Raw genomic sequence first — 17,383 nt, 5'->3', positions numbered from 1 at the left:
TCCTTCACAAAGCAGAAAAAGGTCAGTGAGGGTAACCGAAGAATAATTAAATAAACAGTTCTGTTTTTAGGAGCTTCCGAAACGCCAGGTGATTTCTTTCAGCTCTAAGCACCAGTGGTAGGTTATTCCAAGCCTTAGCTACGAGCACCGGGAAGGAACGTCCGTTACCACGGGCTGTCTTTGTCCTGGCCACCTGCAGACATAGAGTGGATGCAGAACGATGGTTTCTTGCAGGTTGGTAGACCGAGATTTTGTTCTTTAGATAGTTTGGAGCTGTCCCATAGATGCATTTATGGCACAGTGTTAGCGTTTTAAAGGAAATCCTGGCTGTTATCGGAAGCCAGTGTAGCTCCCTTCCGGCACCGGAGGTGGGTTAGTTTCTTTTCATACTGTAGATTATGCGCACAGAGGCATTTTGAATTTTCTGTGATCTAAGAACGTCTTCTCTACTAGCTCCCCCTAATAAGGCATTACAGTAGTCCAGATGTGGTAAGATCACAGCTCTAACTAACTTAGCTCAATTGTTTTTTGAAATTAGGGGGGCGACCTGCCTCAATACTCGCAGATGATATTGCGTGTTTTTTTCGATGGCATCTACGTGTGCACTTGCGTCCAGGGAGGCCTCCATGTATGCACCTAGTGTTTTCACCTTATCGACTGTTGTGATAGGGCTGTCGTCAACCAAGAAACCAGAGAAAGCCGGGGCTAAAGCCTCTCTTGATTTCTTAGACCCGTAAACCATGAGTTCCGTCTTTCCTGCATTTAGGCATAGCCAGTTTGTGGTCATCCAGTCTTTTATCACTCTGTATACTTCATTGAGTTTAAATTGATCCGCTTGATGGTCGCTTGATAGTTCCATTGACAACTGGAAATCGTCGGCATAGTTTGTAAAGAAATAGCCCAGCTTTTCCAGTTCTCTACAGAGAGGGACAATGTAGATATTAAAAAGAAGAGGCGACAGACAGGCTCCCTGTGGGACGCCACATAGGATGGTCTCTACTTCCGAGAAAGCCTCTCCCCAATGTACCCTGGATCTTCTACTCTCCAAAAAGGATCTGATCCAATTTACCGTCCCGGTAGCCAGGCCACCTATGTCAAGCAGTCTGTGTAGTAAGATCTTGTGATCCAAGAGATCAAATGCTGCACTGAGATCTAATAATATTAGCAAGCCCGGTCTATATCTCTCAACTAGAGAAGGCATGTGAGTCTGAAGATCAACCAACGCACTCTCTGTGCCATGGAAACGGCGAAAACCTGATTGTCTTTCATGCAACCTGCTAGTATTTTCAATGTGAGTGTCATGATCTCTGCTTCCAAAAGGCCAGGACTTACCCAACTCCCTTGAAAGCAGACCCATAACCCAGGTTCCGAGTGCCAGCCAGTCCCAATTGGGACCTTTTGGACCCTGTCCTGGCGCCGGTGGCGCCAGGCTCATAAATATGCCCAGTCCCAGCGCTGCAAGCGCCGGGCTCATAATGCTTGGGTGGACTTACCTGCAGCAGACCATGCTGCTTACTTACCTGCCAGTTGAACCCCTGATCCTCTTCTGTTTGGGACTACTTTTCCTGTTGGGTGGGGCAGGAGCCACTCCCTAGGTTCAGAACACTGGAACTCTTCTGGAAAGCAGGAACTCTTTTCTTACCTAGGCGTGGCTGTGGAAGGAGACACCTAAGCACTACAGGAGGCTATTTAAACCACACCCGATGGATGAATCTTGCTTTGCGTTATTCTGCATCCTCTGCAGCAGAACGCTCATTGGCCCTCATTACGACCCTTGCGGAAAGCGACTGACCGGACCGCCACAGCGTAAATAGCGTTTCCGCCATTGCACGAAGGAGCAAAGTGCGGCCCATTCCGACCCATCGGGCACGAGCACCACGGCATGGCGGAAGTGCAAAGTCCGCGATGGCGGAAATGACCCCAAAACGGCCCACACCGCCGCCGTACGGCGCCCCAGGTGCAATACCGCCACCCCTCTTAGCGGTCACCGCAGTGTGCGCCTACCGGAAAGTACGGTGGCCGGAAATATACGGAAACGGAAGTTAAAACACGGGCCCGGAACGGGAAATATCCCGGCGTACACCTATAAATACACTAAAACCACACAACCACTAAAAACACTACCCTGAGACACACCCCACCCCGTCAACCACCCTAGCGAAACCAAGAAAAATGGGAAAAGTAGCGAAGAAAGCGTGCGACCGCAAGCGGCAGGTCCACTTCTCCCGTGAGGAACTCACCGTGCTAACAGAGACCCTCCAGGAGAATGCTGCCGTGGTCTTCTCCACGCAAATGACCAGGACGGCACTTGCAAACAAGAAGGCCATATGGGCTCTGGTGGCACAGCGGGTAAGTGCGGTGGGGACCGCACCCCGCACCCCACAGCAATGCCGCAAGCGATGGGACGACCTGCGGATACGCGTCCGCAGCATACTCTCTGCCAACCGCAACATTGCCACAGCCACCGGGGGAGGTCCTGAATCACCCATCAAGTTGACCCCCTGGGAAGAAATCTGTGCCTCCACCATCGGAATGGAGAGCATTGAGGGAGTCGGAGGGATGGAGAAAGGAGTGCAGACATCCGAAGATTCAGGTAGGTGGGCCAGATAAAACAATCCACACAGTCCATCCATGTGAAGTACCATGCGTCCACATAGTGCAACAGAAACACATGTCCAGGAGAACGTCCACACACATCGGCCTGATAGCGCACGTTAAAAACCACAATAAATACATAAATAATTAAAAACCCCTAAAACACGCACTACACGTGCAGCAGGCACACCCTAACTGCAGGCTGCCAAACAACTGCACCCTCACTCCACACACAAATCAAAGCACCTCCAAGGCCCCGACCCAAAACACCCTCAGGTACCACCCCAAAGCATGTGATACAATGCCATTCCAATTCCCACAGACCCATCAATAACCCTCGCTCTCCTTTACTCCACCACAGGGTCCGATCCAAACGACGAGCAACAGGACACCCCTACCAGCACACCTGCAAAGAGGGCCAAGACCAACGGCCAGAGACCCTCCACCTCAGCTGCACGCATCAAGACACGGCAGCAGCACAAATCAGGTGGCAGCACAGAGGAGGGAACATCAACAGGCACCCCAGCAGCCAGCATGCCCACAACACCACCACCACAGGTCCCCCCAATGGATGCCACAGAAGGCACTGCCTCTGGTGGCAGCAGCACCATAGGTGACACCCCATTGATGGCAGCATGCTTGGACACAGAAAACGGGGATGCCGAAGTCAGATCCATCCATGACCTGTCCCAATCCCCCTGTCTGTCCCATCCCGTACAACATGAGGATACCACGCAGGGGCACCCACAAGACGACGACTGGCCATCCCCCCCAAGCCCTGTGGGAAGGCAACATGAGGTCAACAGCCCCTCTGCGACACCCCCGCAAATGGCCATGGCCCAGCAGAGGCAACAGTCCCTCGACCAGTTGATCGAACAACAGCAGCAACTGGCCACACTCCTCAAGGACCATGCCGATGAATGTGGGGGCACCAAGGCAGACATAGAAACATCAACTGAGACACTTAGGGCAGAAATGGAGAGAGGCACAGAGACGCTAAGGTCACAAATTGAGAGAAGCACCGAGAGCCTGAGGGGGGAACTGCATGCGACGTCCAAAGACGTATGTGCCGAACTTGCCGCAGTGCGCCGTGTGCTCACTGAGCTCTCGCAAACCCTTAGGGACATGCATGGACGTGAGCAGGCAGACACATCATCCGTTGCAAGTTCCGTCCAGGGCAGCCCCCAACGTAGATCTGGGAGGACCCGGCGCTCTACAGGCAGGGGTGCCCCTGATACCCGCAGAGGGGGCATGCAATAGCGACAGCCCACTGACAATGAGCATCTTTGGACACTGGTGTTCGGGGGGGAGGTAGGAGGGTGGAGGGGGTGTGTTGGGCTCACTTGGGTGGCGGGTCGATAGGGTGTACAACATGATATCACATATGCCATAAACAGTGCACGATCAACCAATGAGATGTGTGGACATTGATCTTTGTGTACTAGGCCATCATAGGCGTACAGTCCATTTTGTGCATGTTCCAGACACACACAGTGCCACGTGTCCCGTGTCCATGTATCAGCCACCAGGCATGAGTGCTAGAAGCATACATCAATGAGATGCTGACGAATGTCACGGGCCTCCGGTGCCTCGCAGACTCCTTGAGGTGCTGCCACATCCCCACCCTCATCATGACCATCATCCGGTGCTTGCAGTTCTGCGTCAGGGGGCATGGGCACATTTCTACGTACGCACATGTTGTGGAGCATGACACATGCCATCACCATCTTTGCAACCTTCTCATGGCGGTACAGGAGTGCCCCGCCAGACCTGCTGAGGCAGCGGAAACGGCCCTTCAGTAGGCCGAATGCCTGCTCAATGACTACACGGGTACGTGAGTGGGCATGGTTGTAGTCCTCCTCATGCTGGTCCCGTGGGTTCCGGACTGGTGTGAGGAGCCATCTCTTCAGTGGATATCCAGCATCACCTGTATGTGGACGAGAAACGTAGGATGTGGAATGCCATTGATACGTACGCACACCCCCCCCCTTCCTGCCAGTACATTGCCAAATCACATACCCCACATCATCATGCATGCAATGAGACTCACCGAGTAGCCAGGATCTGTTCCCTGCGTGTCGCTCCATGTAGCGTGGTATGGTAGAGTTCCTCAAGACCATGGAATCATGGGTTGATCCAGGGAATCGGGCACAACAATGCGTAAAGATCCTGTTGGAGTCACACACCATTTGTACATTCAGTGAATGAAATTGTTTTCGGTTGCGGTACTGGGCCTCCATGGCATGTGGCACGACCAATTCAACATGGGTGCAGTCGATGGCACCAATGCAACCCGGTATGCCGGCAAGTGCATGGAATCCCACTTTTGTGTTGGTTATTTCCTGCTCCGAGCGTGGTAGAGAGATGTAGTCGTCTGCGTGCTGCAGGAGGGCATCGAGCACTTGGAATAGTGTCCGTGAGAACAGTGGCTGAGAAATGCCATGCAACTGTCCGACTGTGTGCTGGTAGGTGCCTGTGGCCAGGAAGTGGAGTACAGACACCACCTTCAGTAGGGGTGGGATGGCGGTTGGGCTATCTATCATGCTGACTAGGTCAGCCTGTGTCATGTCCACAATGGCGGCTATGGTGTCCCGGTCCAGACGGTAGAGGGTGTGGATCTGCTCATCAGTGAGGTTGAACGGATGTGCTCGGAGGCGTGGGATTGCGGGCTGCCTGCGTGGTGGTAGTGGCTGTGCTGCTGGGCCTTGCTGGCCCTGCCTTGGCCTCCTCCTCCTCCTGCGTCTCCTCCGTGCGGCTGGTTGTAGTTGTTGTTCGTCTTCTTCTTGGAGTCGGAGCACTTGCAGTGCTATCAGGTCCCCCAGGGCCAACATCGCGAGTCCTGCCGGTAGCATTTCGCTGTGGTTGTGGGAGGAGACTGGCTGTGCAATTTATGTGTTTCCAGGCTGTATGGCCTCCACCTGTGGTGATTGATTCCACCTGTGCAAACTGCTCTCCCCTTTGGCCGAGCACGTCCCGCGCACAACGTTGCAATTCGGGGAATGGTATCTTGCTATTGCAATCATGTATTTGTACCCGATGGGCGTGTAAGATTGGTTGATATGTTCATTCTGCTGTGGTCCCATTGTTTCCCATACTATCTGTGCAGTCGCGAACGGACTTGTGAAGGGTCAGTGGAACGTAGTACTCGAGTAACGGTGGGCCCTCATGCATCACTGTACCGAGTTGCAACGACGGGCGGGGCGTCCCATTTGTGGGTGAAGGCAGTTGCCATTTTCACACACAGCCGCACTCGATGGAATAATTAGTGATTTCAAACGGCCACAGATGCCTTTTCGACGTGATGTTGCAAATGAGGAATTCGAAGGGCGGCGCTTTCGGTTTCCAGCTAGCGGCGAGGAGATGCCCACAGGTCTGACTGCAAATATAACGTTCTATTGTTCTATGTCCTTGAGACAGGGCCCATGGCGAGGGAGCAATGATTGATATGAATAGTTTGGGATGCGCAATAGCTACGTGGGCGATGAGGCCGGCCATTCCCAAATACATGTTACTTCACAACACTGGATTTACGGGCTGGGGCACTGTGGATTTAGCAGGCTGCATTACGCACAGACTCAATGGACGTTTCTAATGTCATGTGAGTAATTATTCAGGCGTTTTGATCCCGGGATGAGGGAATGATGAATGGATGCATGGGCAGGTGATTTGATGCAGAGTTTGCCATGTACAGGGCTTCTTGGGATCTATCTGCCTCCCCTACGCTATGTGATGCAGGGCTGCCATAGTGGGACCATCGTCTATCTGGCCTTGTTGAGCCCTCCCTGTCTCGACGCGCCCTCAGACACTTGTGTCCATGCACGTTAACATTCCCATCTGATGGATTCTGTTTTGGCAGACGCATGCACAGGTACACTCGTTCGTGATGGTGTTTACACCTAGGTATAGATGGTTATGAGTCGCAAGTGGCTTTGGGGTGGTGATGATCCTTTGGAGTGGGCTAGCATGCATATGGCTGTGGATTTCGTGTGCTCATTGAAGTGAGTTGTTCGAATGTAGTTCTGATGGCCATTCTGTTCTTGTTCTTTTCTTTTGGTTGACAGGTATCTCCTCCCCTTTTGCCACTGCCATCTGTATGCCACTCCTGCAGATGGATTTTACTCCCGACACCTGCTGCTTCGTGTTAATCGGTGGAGCAGCATTACGATCTTATGGGACGATCGCCAGTGGCCCACATGCCCTTACGCAGTACTGGTGGCTCGGAGCAACATTTTGGCCTTTCAGCTGGACTAGTGCCTCCCCATTGGGACGGCCCTGCGGTTGTGTGCGCTTCCTTGTTGCCTTTTCGTACGTGATTGTGGCTCTGTGTACCATGATGGGACAGGGCGTCACACAAGTAGTGGCTGGTCATTTCTTGCGGATGCAGCCCACAATGGTGAAATGTGTTTTGGAGTTCATGGCCTGATGGCTGTATGGGCTTGGTGATTTTGTTGTGCATTAAATTTCTATTCTGATTTGGCCCGTGTAGCGTTTTTCTTTGCAAGTGATGTGGCATGTGCCTATTTGTGGGGCGATGTATTGTGAGGAGATCTGCATTGGGTTCCTGCTTCGGGGTTTAGTTGCGTGGTACTGTGCTGGGCGCGTTTGCCTACTGAGCCCGTGAGGTCAGGGATGGGGGCTGCCTATATGACAGTTTGGATGTTGTCATGCTCAGGGGCGGGGGATTGGGTTTTGTGTAACAGATGGCGGTCAGCCAGGTGGACTGGTGGAATGATGTGATTTTCGGAATGTTGCTGGGCACAGGTGCCTGTGTTTGCGTGCGTTTCTTGGTGGGGGACTGTGGTCATGTCCATTGGGATGGCTTCTGTATTCGTGCCATCTGTGCCCTGCAGCTCCCATTGGCCCCTCTTGTGTTGCTTTTGTTCGTTGGCATGCATGGGTGCTTTGTACATTTCAATGGTTGCATTGTGACTTCATTGCACCTACAGGGAGTTGTACTTTGTGGGCAGGGAGCGGTGTACAGGCACTCAGTGGGGCCGTTTACGGTTGATTCGCGATGCCGTACTTCTCGCCATGGCGGAATGGTCCATTCCGCCATGCCTGATGGCGTTAGGTACATGTCTGCTAGGGTCGGAATTGGCGTACCGTTGCACCATGGTGGTGTTTGCGGTTTGGCATGGCGCGCGCGCGCGTGCTTAGTGCAGTTAGCGTTGGCGTTCACTACGGTGTCGCTAATGGCTTCGTACTTTGCAGTGACGGGTCATAGTCGCACCGAGCGCTATTCGATGGCGGTATTGCATTTCCGCCATCGTTTTCCCCTTTCCGCCAGGGTCGTAATGAGGGCCATTGTGTCTTCTGCATCTGATCCTGGGCCTAAAGGAAAAAGGCTTACCATCCTGAATCCAGTCTTCAGCAACATCTATAAAGACAAGAAAGAACAGGTTAGCACTACGGTCTTCAGTGACAGCGCATCTCTTACCTGGTACATCGGCTGTCATCAACGCCTCGCGCAGCATTCCTGCATCTGAAAGACAAAGGCTTACCTACTCTTCACGCGCTCCGGAGGTCATCGCACTGCATTCCGGCATCTGAAAGACAAAAGAAGGTGCGTTTAAAGACATTGGGTAATGTTAAATACTCACGTGCCATTACTCCATCCACGCCAAACTCAGTGGGCATTCCGGCATCCTTCAGCAGCTCCGAACTGGTACCTGCAAAATAAAAGGACAGTTAGTGCGCATCGTGAAGCAAGCAACAAGCGCTTACTTACGCGCTTCCAGGCGCTTCTATTCCGCATACGGGTCCATCCTCAACTCACTTCAGCCAGTCAACCGCCATCGCCGGAACCCTGCAAAATAAGAGACAGCATTACAAAAGACTTTTAAAGACATGTGAAATATTCGGAACTCAACGTTCGTGAAGTAAACGATGGACAGCAGTCCTCTGAAGTCAAGAGGCCTGCGCTACCTATCCAGTGAAGAAACTGGTTACAGCACCCTGCCCCGAGGCAGATGGAGAGCTCGGCGTTCACTTACCTAAGACATCTTACTCTTCGAGTCAGGCATACAGTGCACAGAGGTCCAGCCCAAAGAGCCAACCGGGTGGTGCACATCACTTTTGAAGATACGGTAGTCGCCCAGTCAAGACCGGCGCCTCTGCGAGAATCAGGTGAGCGTTACAGTGAGATTGAAGTTGTGTTGTAGCGATCTTATCCACAAGCTTAAAAAAAAAAAGTGTGTTTGTGATCGGTCGATAGTTGGAAGCATCTTTAGGGTCTAGGCCTGCTTTTTTTAAAAGGGGGGTAACTGCCACAGTTTTAATGGCTTGTGGAACAGTGCAGTGCCTGAAGGAGGCATTTACAAATCTGCATAATAAAGGTGCGAAGGTACTCTGATGGTCTAAAATAATTTTTGACGGACTGAGGTCCCCTGGGCAACTAGTCGGGTTCATGGCTCTCATGGTATCTTCAACCTCAGTGACTGTGATTTATGGAAATTTAAAGCCAGTATGGGTTGATTGAAGCTCCTCCTTTTTCGATTCTATAAGATTAATCATGTGATTTGGTTCTACCTTTTTAGCTACAGAGGAATTTATGTCTAGGAATTGGTTTTGTAGTTGGCTCCGAATTTTATCTTGTGCGCATATCAATTTGTCAGAAAAAGCTTTCTGTGTTCTAACACAGTCTTCTTTAGTAGGTGTAATAGAGTGATTTAAAACTTCAGGTTTCTCTCAAGACCTGAAGAGACGAAAAAGTTCCTTTGTATCATTATTTGCCGAGTCAATTTGATCATTATAATAGGTCCGCTTGGCTTCCTTGATTTTTTCTTTGTATACTTTCGCATGTACTTTCCAAGCGGCTCTGTTAATCGAATTTTGATCTTTGAGCCAAGCGCGCTCTGCGCAACGCTTAGTAGCCTTTAGTTTGGACAGCTCTGGTGTGAACCATTTTTGTTGGCGGATAGATTTCCTCATTGTTTTAGGCTTCATAGGAGCCACATCGTCCAATAGGATAGCCATTTGGGTATTATATTTCTCCACAAGTAGATCAGGATGATCTGAATCACTCGTAGTCTGCATAAGGGAGGTCAAGCATTCAGTTAGTTTATCTGTAGTGGGTGCCTTGTAATTCCTATGCATAATTTTTCGCAGGGGTTCATGTTTGGGTTTGTTTAGAGATGGAAGCAGAATCTGACTTGAAACAAACAGATGGTCAGACCATATACATGGTAGGGTGGTAATTTTCAGGAGATCAATATTATAGCTTGCCATCCAGTCCAGGATGTTGCCTTTAACATGGGTAGGGTCATTATTGTGCACCAGAATGTTATTTTTTCTGAGCATCTTTTCCAGCTCCTTGGCTTTTTTATCTTTGGTATTTCCTTTCCATAGATTCAAGTCTCCAACTAATATGATGGCCGAATTAGTGGTTTGGATTGAAGTGAGCACATTGGTAAGTTGTTCATTACAATTGTGTATAGCTCCTGGTGGTCTGCATACAGTTATTATATGTATACTAAAATTAGAATTAGGGATGAATTTGGTGTGTAGGATATTACAACCTTCACAGTCGATTTTCGTTTCGTACATTTTTAGATCCTCTTTACATATGACTGCCATATGATCATACACGGAAGCCATTAGGCAGGGCAGCTGTGGGTATCCAAAATCACCTGCATGGGGGGGAGGCACAGGCATTAGACACAGTGTAAGGGTGGACTTACACAATGTGACTATTCTATGTCTGTGCATGCAGTGTCACTCGTGTCATGCATTGTTGGTGCTTCACATGCACCCTGTTCCATTGCAGCATATGTTGCGTAAGGTGTCTGTCGGTGACATGTGCAGCGGACATGGTGGCTGTCATGTGGCAATGTATTTCCACCATGCATGTGGCATGCTTGGTTCTCCATGGGCACTCCCTGAGCATCTGGTGCCAACGGTTGGGCATCGTGGGCTGGCTGTACATGGGTGCATTGCTGTCGTACTGGCAGGGTTGTTGTTTGAGACAAACAACGTGGCCATTTGTCAGCATTCATTTGGTAAGTGCATGTTGCATTGTGGTACCTGTAGTCATGTTGCCAAATATGGCTGCTACTGTCAGTGTACAACTGCTTCCCCATGCAGTTAAGTCTGACCTGTGCATATTCCTTGGTCTGTACTGTGTTGATGGTTTGGGAGGTGGTAAAGTACAGATTTTGCGTTTTTCTTGTCATGCCATCCTTTGTGTAGTCATGCACATCCCTCCCCGTTTCGGCATGTGGTACGTGGCACAATTGTGCTGCCTTTTCTACTCCTCCACTATACAAGTCTGTTGTCCTCTGTGCCTCTCCAGGTATCCTGGCAGTGTGCTGTTCCGTAGGACCATGGCATCGTGGATGGAACCAGGGTAGAGGGCAAAGCAGTGGGTGATGTACAGGTTGGGGTTGCAGGTCACTTGTACATTCAGGGAGTGGAAGTGCCTACGGTTTTGGTACACTGTTTCATGGGCCACCAGCGCAACATAGATACAGTCCAGGGCAGCGATCACATTTGCCATTCGGGCAATGGCATAGAACCGTGCCTTCATGGCACTGACCTGGGCTGGGGTGGGAGGTAGTGAGATGTGGCGTTGAACTTGCTGCAGGAGGGCTTCAAGCACCTGGCCCAAAACTGTGCAGAATGTGCGCTGTGCCATGCCGTGCATCATGGCAACAGAGTGCTGGAAGGTGCCAGTTCCAAGAAATTGTAGGACAGACAATAGCTTCAGCAATGGGGGCACAGCTGTCAGGATGTTGATCCTGCTCCCTATTTCGTATTTTATTTTGGTGAGCAGCTCTGTTATGGTCTCCCCGTTGAGGCGGTACAGGGTGACGAACTGGATCTGGATGTCATTGAAGGTCCAGGGTAAGGGCATAACCCTGGAGATCGGTGCACACCTAACTTGGGATCTCCTCTTCCTCGCCCCCGCTCCTCCCTGTGACCAGGCCTGGTTGTCCAGCCTCTCTACTTCCAGGTGCAGCATGTGCAGCTGCCTGTCCCTGCTCAAAGTGGCTAGTGGCAGTATGCTGTTGGAAACAATGTTTGGGGTAGGGGTGTGCCTTATGTAGCCCTCTGGGGTTGATTTGGTTCACCTGTTGCTTACTTTCAGGCACCTTTGTTCATTTACCTCCAGCTGGAGTTAACTTTGTCGTGTTTTCAGTGGTATTAGCGGCAGGTTTCAACGCTAATTGCACCAAACATGGACTTGTGATGCAGCTGTGTTTGTACCTCGTATGTCCGGCTCTTATAGCGCTGGGTGTACTAGCGCAGGCTGCTCTTGCAGTCAGCAGTATATTTTGCGCCGGCTGATGATCCAGCAGAGCGGTATTGGCAGCGCTTTTAAGGGTTACCGCAAGACTTGTGATGAGGCCCAAGTCAGTAAGTACAACTTAAAAGTATGTCTGTGTTCAAAACCTATACTTGCCCTCACAACTAAAGCTAAACAATGTGTAGTGAGGTCGGCAACTAAATAAATAGTGTTCAAAATAAAGTTCTGAGCTTCTTCCAGCTCTTGGCTTGTTTCAGCTTCCCCTTCCGCAAGCTCAAAACAGTTCCACAAAATCCTGGGTGTTCCCTTCCCCAAGAAGACAACACAGTTCCAAAAAGGAGGCCTCGAGGTTCCGTTCCCCAAGGCGGCAACCAAGTTCATAAGGTCTCAGGTTTCCCCTCCCCAAGACATCAGTTTACGCAGCTCGTCAAAACTGTTACTTAAGTTCAGTCTCTCAATATTCAAACCCACTTCCAGATCAACTTTACGTTCCTGCAAGTTCTTGACATTTCAGCAGGTTGCTTTCTCCAGCTTCACTTCAGCAAACTCTTTCATGCGCAGTTATTTGCTCTCTGTATCTTGGCAGGTGTCTTTGTCTTTCTCATATAGGGTATACCCAGTCTACGCGCAGTTGTCAGACCACACAGTCCATCCATTACAAGTCACGCAACCGGTCACCCTAGGCTTGCTTGCCCACACAGATTTTTCTGTAACTGCCCCTGTGTTCAGATTCACACTCACTTGGCTTTCTCCATGCCAACCTGGCTTAGCCACAACATGATTTCTGCTTTGCCAGTCTCTTAACTTTGTCACAATGAGTTTTTCATACAGTTTATGTCTTTGTGTTCTTTTCCCTTCACCACACTTTGTCACAATGCTCTCACACGTCTCAGCAAAACAAGAAAATGTATATGTGATGCAAGATTGGGTGAGTACACGTGATAAGACGTCCGGATATTTTTTAACATTTCTACGGATAACTGGTTACACCTCACTATTATAAAGGGGGATGAGCTATGTGATTGGATATAGAGATTGTGGGTGAAAAAGTGGTGGGCATTTTAAGAAGGGTGGGGTGGGGCAGCAAGAACATTTCTGGGCAGGGTTTTTCTAGGTGCCGGGAACACAGTCATTTACTTGATGGTTGGTTGAAGCCAAAGGGTTGTTATTGCTGTTCAGATGAACAGGCTAGAACGGGTTTGCTGTAACTTGATTGCTCTAGTGTTTGTTTACACTATTTACGCTGGTATGTTATTATTGCATTACTTTTGCTCCATTTTACCTTTGTGTACTTAAAATAAAAATGTAATAACGAGAAAGGGGGCGAGATAGGGGAGGACAGGTGTTGGCTTGGGGAGAGGACATGGATAACGTTGGGAAAGTTATCAGGACTTGAAGGGCAATGAATATTTGAAGGGAGCCAATGGGGTATGGAGAGGAAGCGAGGTTACCTATATGTGTTAATGGTTTGGTCAGTCTGTAAGGGCAAAGAGCCAGGTTAGCGATGTTTGTAAGCTGTGGCCTGTCACATTAAAGCATCTGGGTGTTTTTGTGCAGTTGAGCCCAAGGGCGCCCCTTGGGGCATGTAGAACTGGTTGCCCCACCCCCTCAGCCTGGTTGCATTTGGGCAATGCCCATTGGCCAGCAACAGCAGTGAGGCAGAGTGCCCCCAAGCTATGTAAAGGGGACCAGCAAATGTTCGAGAACAGTCGGCGGCTGATGCTGAATGTGCTGCCTGGTCACCCACCCTGGTAATTTGGCTAGGGCAGTTCTTCTGGGTTTTAAAAATTGTACAATGGAGGAGAGTTGAAAAGGGAAAAACAGTGTTTTTTGTGACAGACTAGGGTGGTAAGTGATTGTGCATGGTGCCAATGTGATGTTTCACTGATGCTGATGTGGCAGGTCGGCCTGGCATTCATGTTTAGAAGGTGAGGTAATGGGACTGGGGGAGCAAGGATATCGGGGAAAGCAAAGCAGAGGACACGGTCGGTTAAATGATGGTTGGTTGAAGCCAAAGGGTTATTATCAAGGTAAAAAAAGTGGTTAGCGCTGTTCGGATGGACAGGCTAGCCAGGGTTTACAAGAAAGCGGAAGAGGTTGGGAAGAAGGATGGGCTTTGGCTTGGGGAGAGATCATGGACAAAGTTGGGAAAGATGTTGGGGAGTGGAAGGGGGAAGGAATATTTGAATGGAGGGAATGGGGCAGGGGAAGGAAGGGTGATTACCTATATGTGTTAATGGTTTGGTTAATATGTAAGGCTGAATAACCAGGTTAGCAATGTTTTGTAAGTTGTGGTCTATCATATTAAAGCAACCGTTTCCACTTATGGTGAGTCTGGGTGTTTTGTGCAGTTTAGCCCAAAGGGTTTTATTTTTCTCTCCTTAGCATGCTTGTGAAAAGAAACATCACCCTGGCGGCATCCCAGCGAGAGAACTGAGTCAGCACAGCGGCCTTCCTCCTCGGTTCGCGTACGTGTGATGTTAATTCTTCGATACTCTGCTCAGGAGAAATGGAGCCCTCCACCCCTAAAGCAGGGGAACAATAATGTACAGTCCTAGAAAAGGCCAAAAATCGGCCTTACCCAGGCTGTATAGGACCATTCCGCGCAGCAGTCTCTCTTATCTCCACAGACCCCTGAGCACTCTTCCCCTCGAACCCGAAAATTCAAGCTTTTTCTTTTCTTCTCAGTCAGCCAGAGAGCCAGCCGTACCATTACCACACCTCAGAGAAGGGTGCCAGCTTGCAGATACGTTTTTCCTTGCCTCAGGAAGGCACATAGGGTTCCCCATCCTTGGACAATACCAAGGACAACAGTTATAGGTAAGTGTAGGTAATACAAAATGGTGCATGTTTACATGTTTTATTTTCTCTAAGATGACAGTGCTTTGTGCATACAAGTATCTACATACGGTGAACATATAATTTATAACAGTATAAATACTTCTCTAAGAAACATATGCACAAGAAAGGGTGCAATACCTCTCAATACAATATTTTAATAGATTTCTTTATTCAAATGCAATAAAATATTTTGCAATACTTATGTGTCCTTTTTTTCAAAATCACATAATAAATGTGCCCGTCTAATAAACCTATGGAAAACATTTTTATTATTAGTAACCCAGCAGCCCTAACGAGAATAGTCAATGGTAAGAGGTTATGGGATTTTGAGTCCAAAACATCTGGCGGGCCAAAGGTTGCAGACCCTCTTCTAGAGGTACTGAGGTCCCCTTCACTTAGCACATTTTCAATCCTAATGGAACATGAACATCCCTGCTACCCCACACGCTTCCTTAAATTCATGAGCTACACCACCATCCAGGGGTACCACATTCCCAAGCTCCAAAATAGCAAATCAGGATAATCATGAAACCAGCGGAGGTCTGGGAACCAAAAGCGGCTCTGGAAATAATGTTTTAAAGCGGCACCATATTACACATTTTCAGGAAGCAGGTTACCACGCAAAAGAGGCCCAGGGTCCAGAGGCCTACCGGGAAATGTCCAGAGATCCATATAGGCCAGTCCACCTCTGCCTGCAACTGAAACCAACTCCACTAGCTACAGGAAAACTCGACTTTTACAATTACTTTTTGGCAAAACTGTGTTCTATCGGGCAAGGTCACTGGACTCTTAGAACGCCTCGTGAACACGCTTCTTCCGCCAGGCCATCCTCTTGATCACCACAGCGTCCCTTACCTCACACTGAGCTGCCAACTCCTTTTACTACTCAGAGCCAACGGTCTCGTGGCAACACCAACAGGTGCTAAATCATGGACGGATATGACCATCACAGACATCCTGAAGAGCGCGGCTGCTAAGGTGCAGACTCGGTACAGCTGGAGACATTGCTACAGACACGCCCTGTTGGGGGCGCAGACACTCGCAGGCGCAGCTCAGACTGATCTGCATGCTCAAGAGCCAGTAAACGCGTCAGGCTAAAAAGGGGTGGATAAGGAAAGAAAACGGACAGACACTCCCACTTCTGCTGAGAAACGAAACTTCACCTCAATACGAACATGGCCACAGCGACCCAGTTAGAGGGTCTGAAGGAAGAAGCCACCTGCGCCATATGTCTGGAATATTTCACGGACCCAGTGTTTTTGGAATGTGGAAATGTCTTCTGTCGGTGCTGTATTACTGGGTGCTGGGAGGGATTGGAGTCGAATTTCTCCTGTCCTCAATGCAGAGAAACGTTTCCGAACAAACTCCTCCGACCCAATAGACCGCTGGCAAACATAGTGGAAATGTTGAAACAGTTTTCCTTTCCCGGTGCGACCCCGCAAGAGGAAAATCGCCTCCCCGGCGCGGCCACACAAGAGACACGTCTGTGCGGAGAACATGACGAGAAACTGAAACTCTTTTGTGAAAATGATCAAAAGCCCATCTGTGTGGTGTGCAGCATGTCGCGTGATTGCAAACCTCACGCAATACTGCCAATTCGAGAAGCTGCCCAAGAATACAGGGTATGTATGTTCTATGGGGTAGTTCCACGTGCGGTGACCCTCGTATAGTCCACTTCGGAGGCCATCCTTAAGTATAATGCTTGTGTGTGCAGTGCACTGCTATTGGTTTGAGACAGGTGTGTGGCCAGTCTCACACGTGCTCCCTATTTTAGCTATGTTTTGGGATGGGATGAAACCACACACGGTTGTGTGTCCCTGGGAGAGGCTAATCAGAAGCACATAGATATGTGTTGTAAAGTCTGCTAAAAAAGCAACACCGATCATGGTTGCCAATCTAATTCTTTTTTGTTCACCTCATCACTCATAACCCCTGCATTTGTCCATTTGCCCTCCTTGCCAATTAGCACTCTTTTGCTCGTTCTTTCGCTGCAGCTTGTTTCCTCACAAGCAATGAATTGGCATGAGACAGTATTTCAAATGGCAAACTTGGCCGCAGTTTTATTTCCATAACAACAGAATTATTGTACACATTTTGTGAACTCTAGTCTGTAGGTGTGGCGCTTGCTCCGTGTCCAACCTCACCTGCTTCCCCCTATACCTTTGTATAGTTTCCATCGTAGGCACCCAACTCCCCCCACCCTTTGTGCCTGAGCCTATCCTGCCCATGCAGGTGTCCGTGGGTGGGGAGAGCGCCGTTTCTTTTTGGGGGGAAGCTGAGCCTTAGTTGTTACCACCAGACGCCCCCGCCGTTAGGCCCCCAAGAGGCGCTGGTCCGGAAGATCGAAGACCCATTCCGGTTTCCTTCTGGCTCATCCGGAGTCTATCATTTGTGCTTGGTCGCCCAAACACCGCCACGCCAATAGGTGGGTTACTGCCTACCGTGGCTCCCCTTCTTCCTGTTTCCTTTTACGGCTCCAACAATTTAGTACCTCTGTTCCAGCAGAAGAGTTCCATCCCCAATGCGGACAGATGTACGCCATCCTTCAAGCAATACTCTGGGGTTTTTTAGTTGATCAGGCCATGTCTGATTTGTTGGAAGCCTCTGCCCTTGCAGAGCTTTGCCATGGCACCATTCAGTTTTCCTCTATCTTTCGACCGCTGTGTGGCTCTTGGCCCCCCTCCATTCTGCCCTGGGAATCAC

The 17,383-nt window shown here is 49.7% G+C and overlaps 1 protein-coding gene across 4 annotated transcripts in view; it reads left to right on the top strand.

The window, feature by feature from the left end:
• Window positions 1–15,802: 15,802 nt before the first annotated feature.
• LOC138577526 (E3 ubiquitin-protein ligase TRIM39-like) overlaps window positions 15,803–17,383 on the top strand; it is a 527,031-nt gene continuing 525,450 nt past the window's right edge. For 2 of the 4 annotated variants that reach the window (XM_069649634.1, XM_069649633.1), the window contains exon 1: window positions 15,805–16,302. In XM_069649634.1, coding sequence (XP_069505735.1) covers window positions 15,856–16,302 — 447 coding nt within the window. In that variant the 5' untranslated portion in view covers window positions 15,805–15,855. Of the gene's footprint in view, window positions 16,303–17,383 lie in introns of all 4 variants that reach the window. The other 2 variants (XM_069649636.1, XM_069649635.1) reach the window with 2 other exon arrangements.

This window comes from Ambystoma mexicanum, chromosome 1p, assembly GCF_040938575.1.
Source record: "Ambystoma mexicanum isolate Mex_15411 chromosome 1p, UKY_AmexF1_1, whole genome shotgun sequence".
Classification (NCBI taxonomy): Eukaryota; Metazoa; Chordata; class Amphibia; order Caudata; family Ambystomatidae; genus Ambystoma; species Ambystoma mexicanum.
Note: the sequence above shows the minus strand (reverse complement) of the source record. Positions and strands in the feature narration are given on the sequence as shown.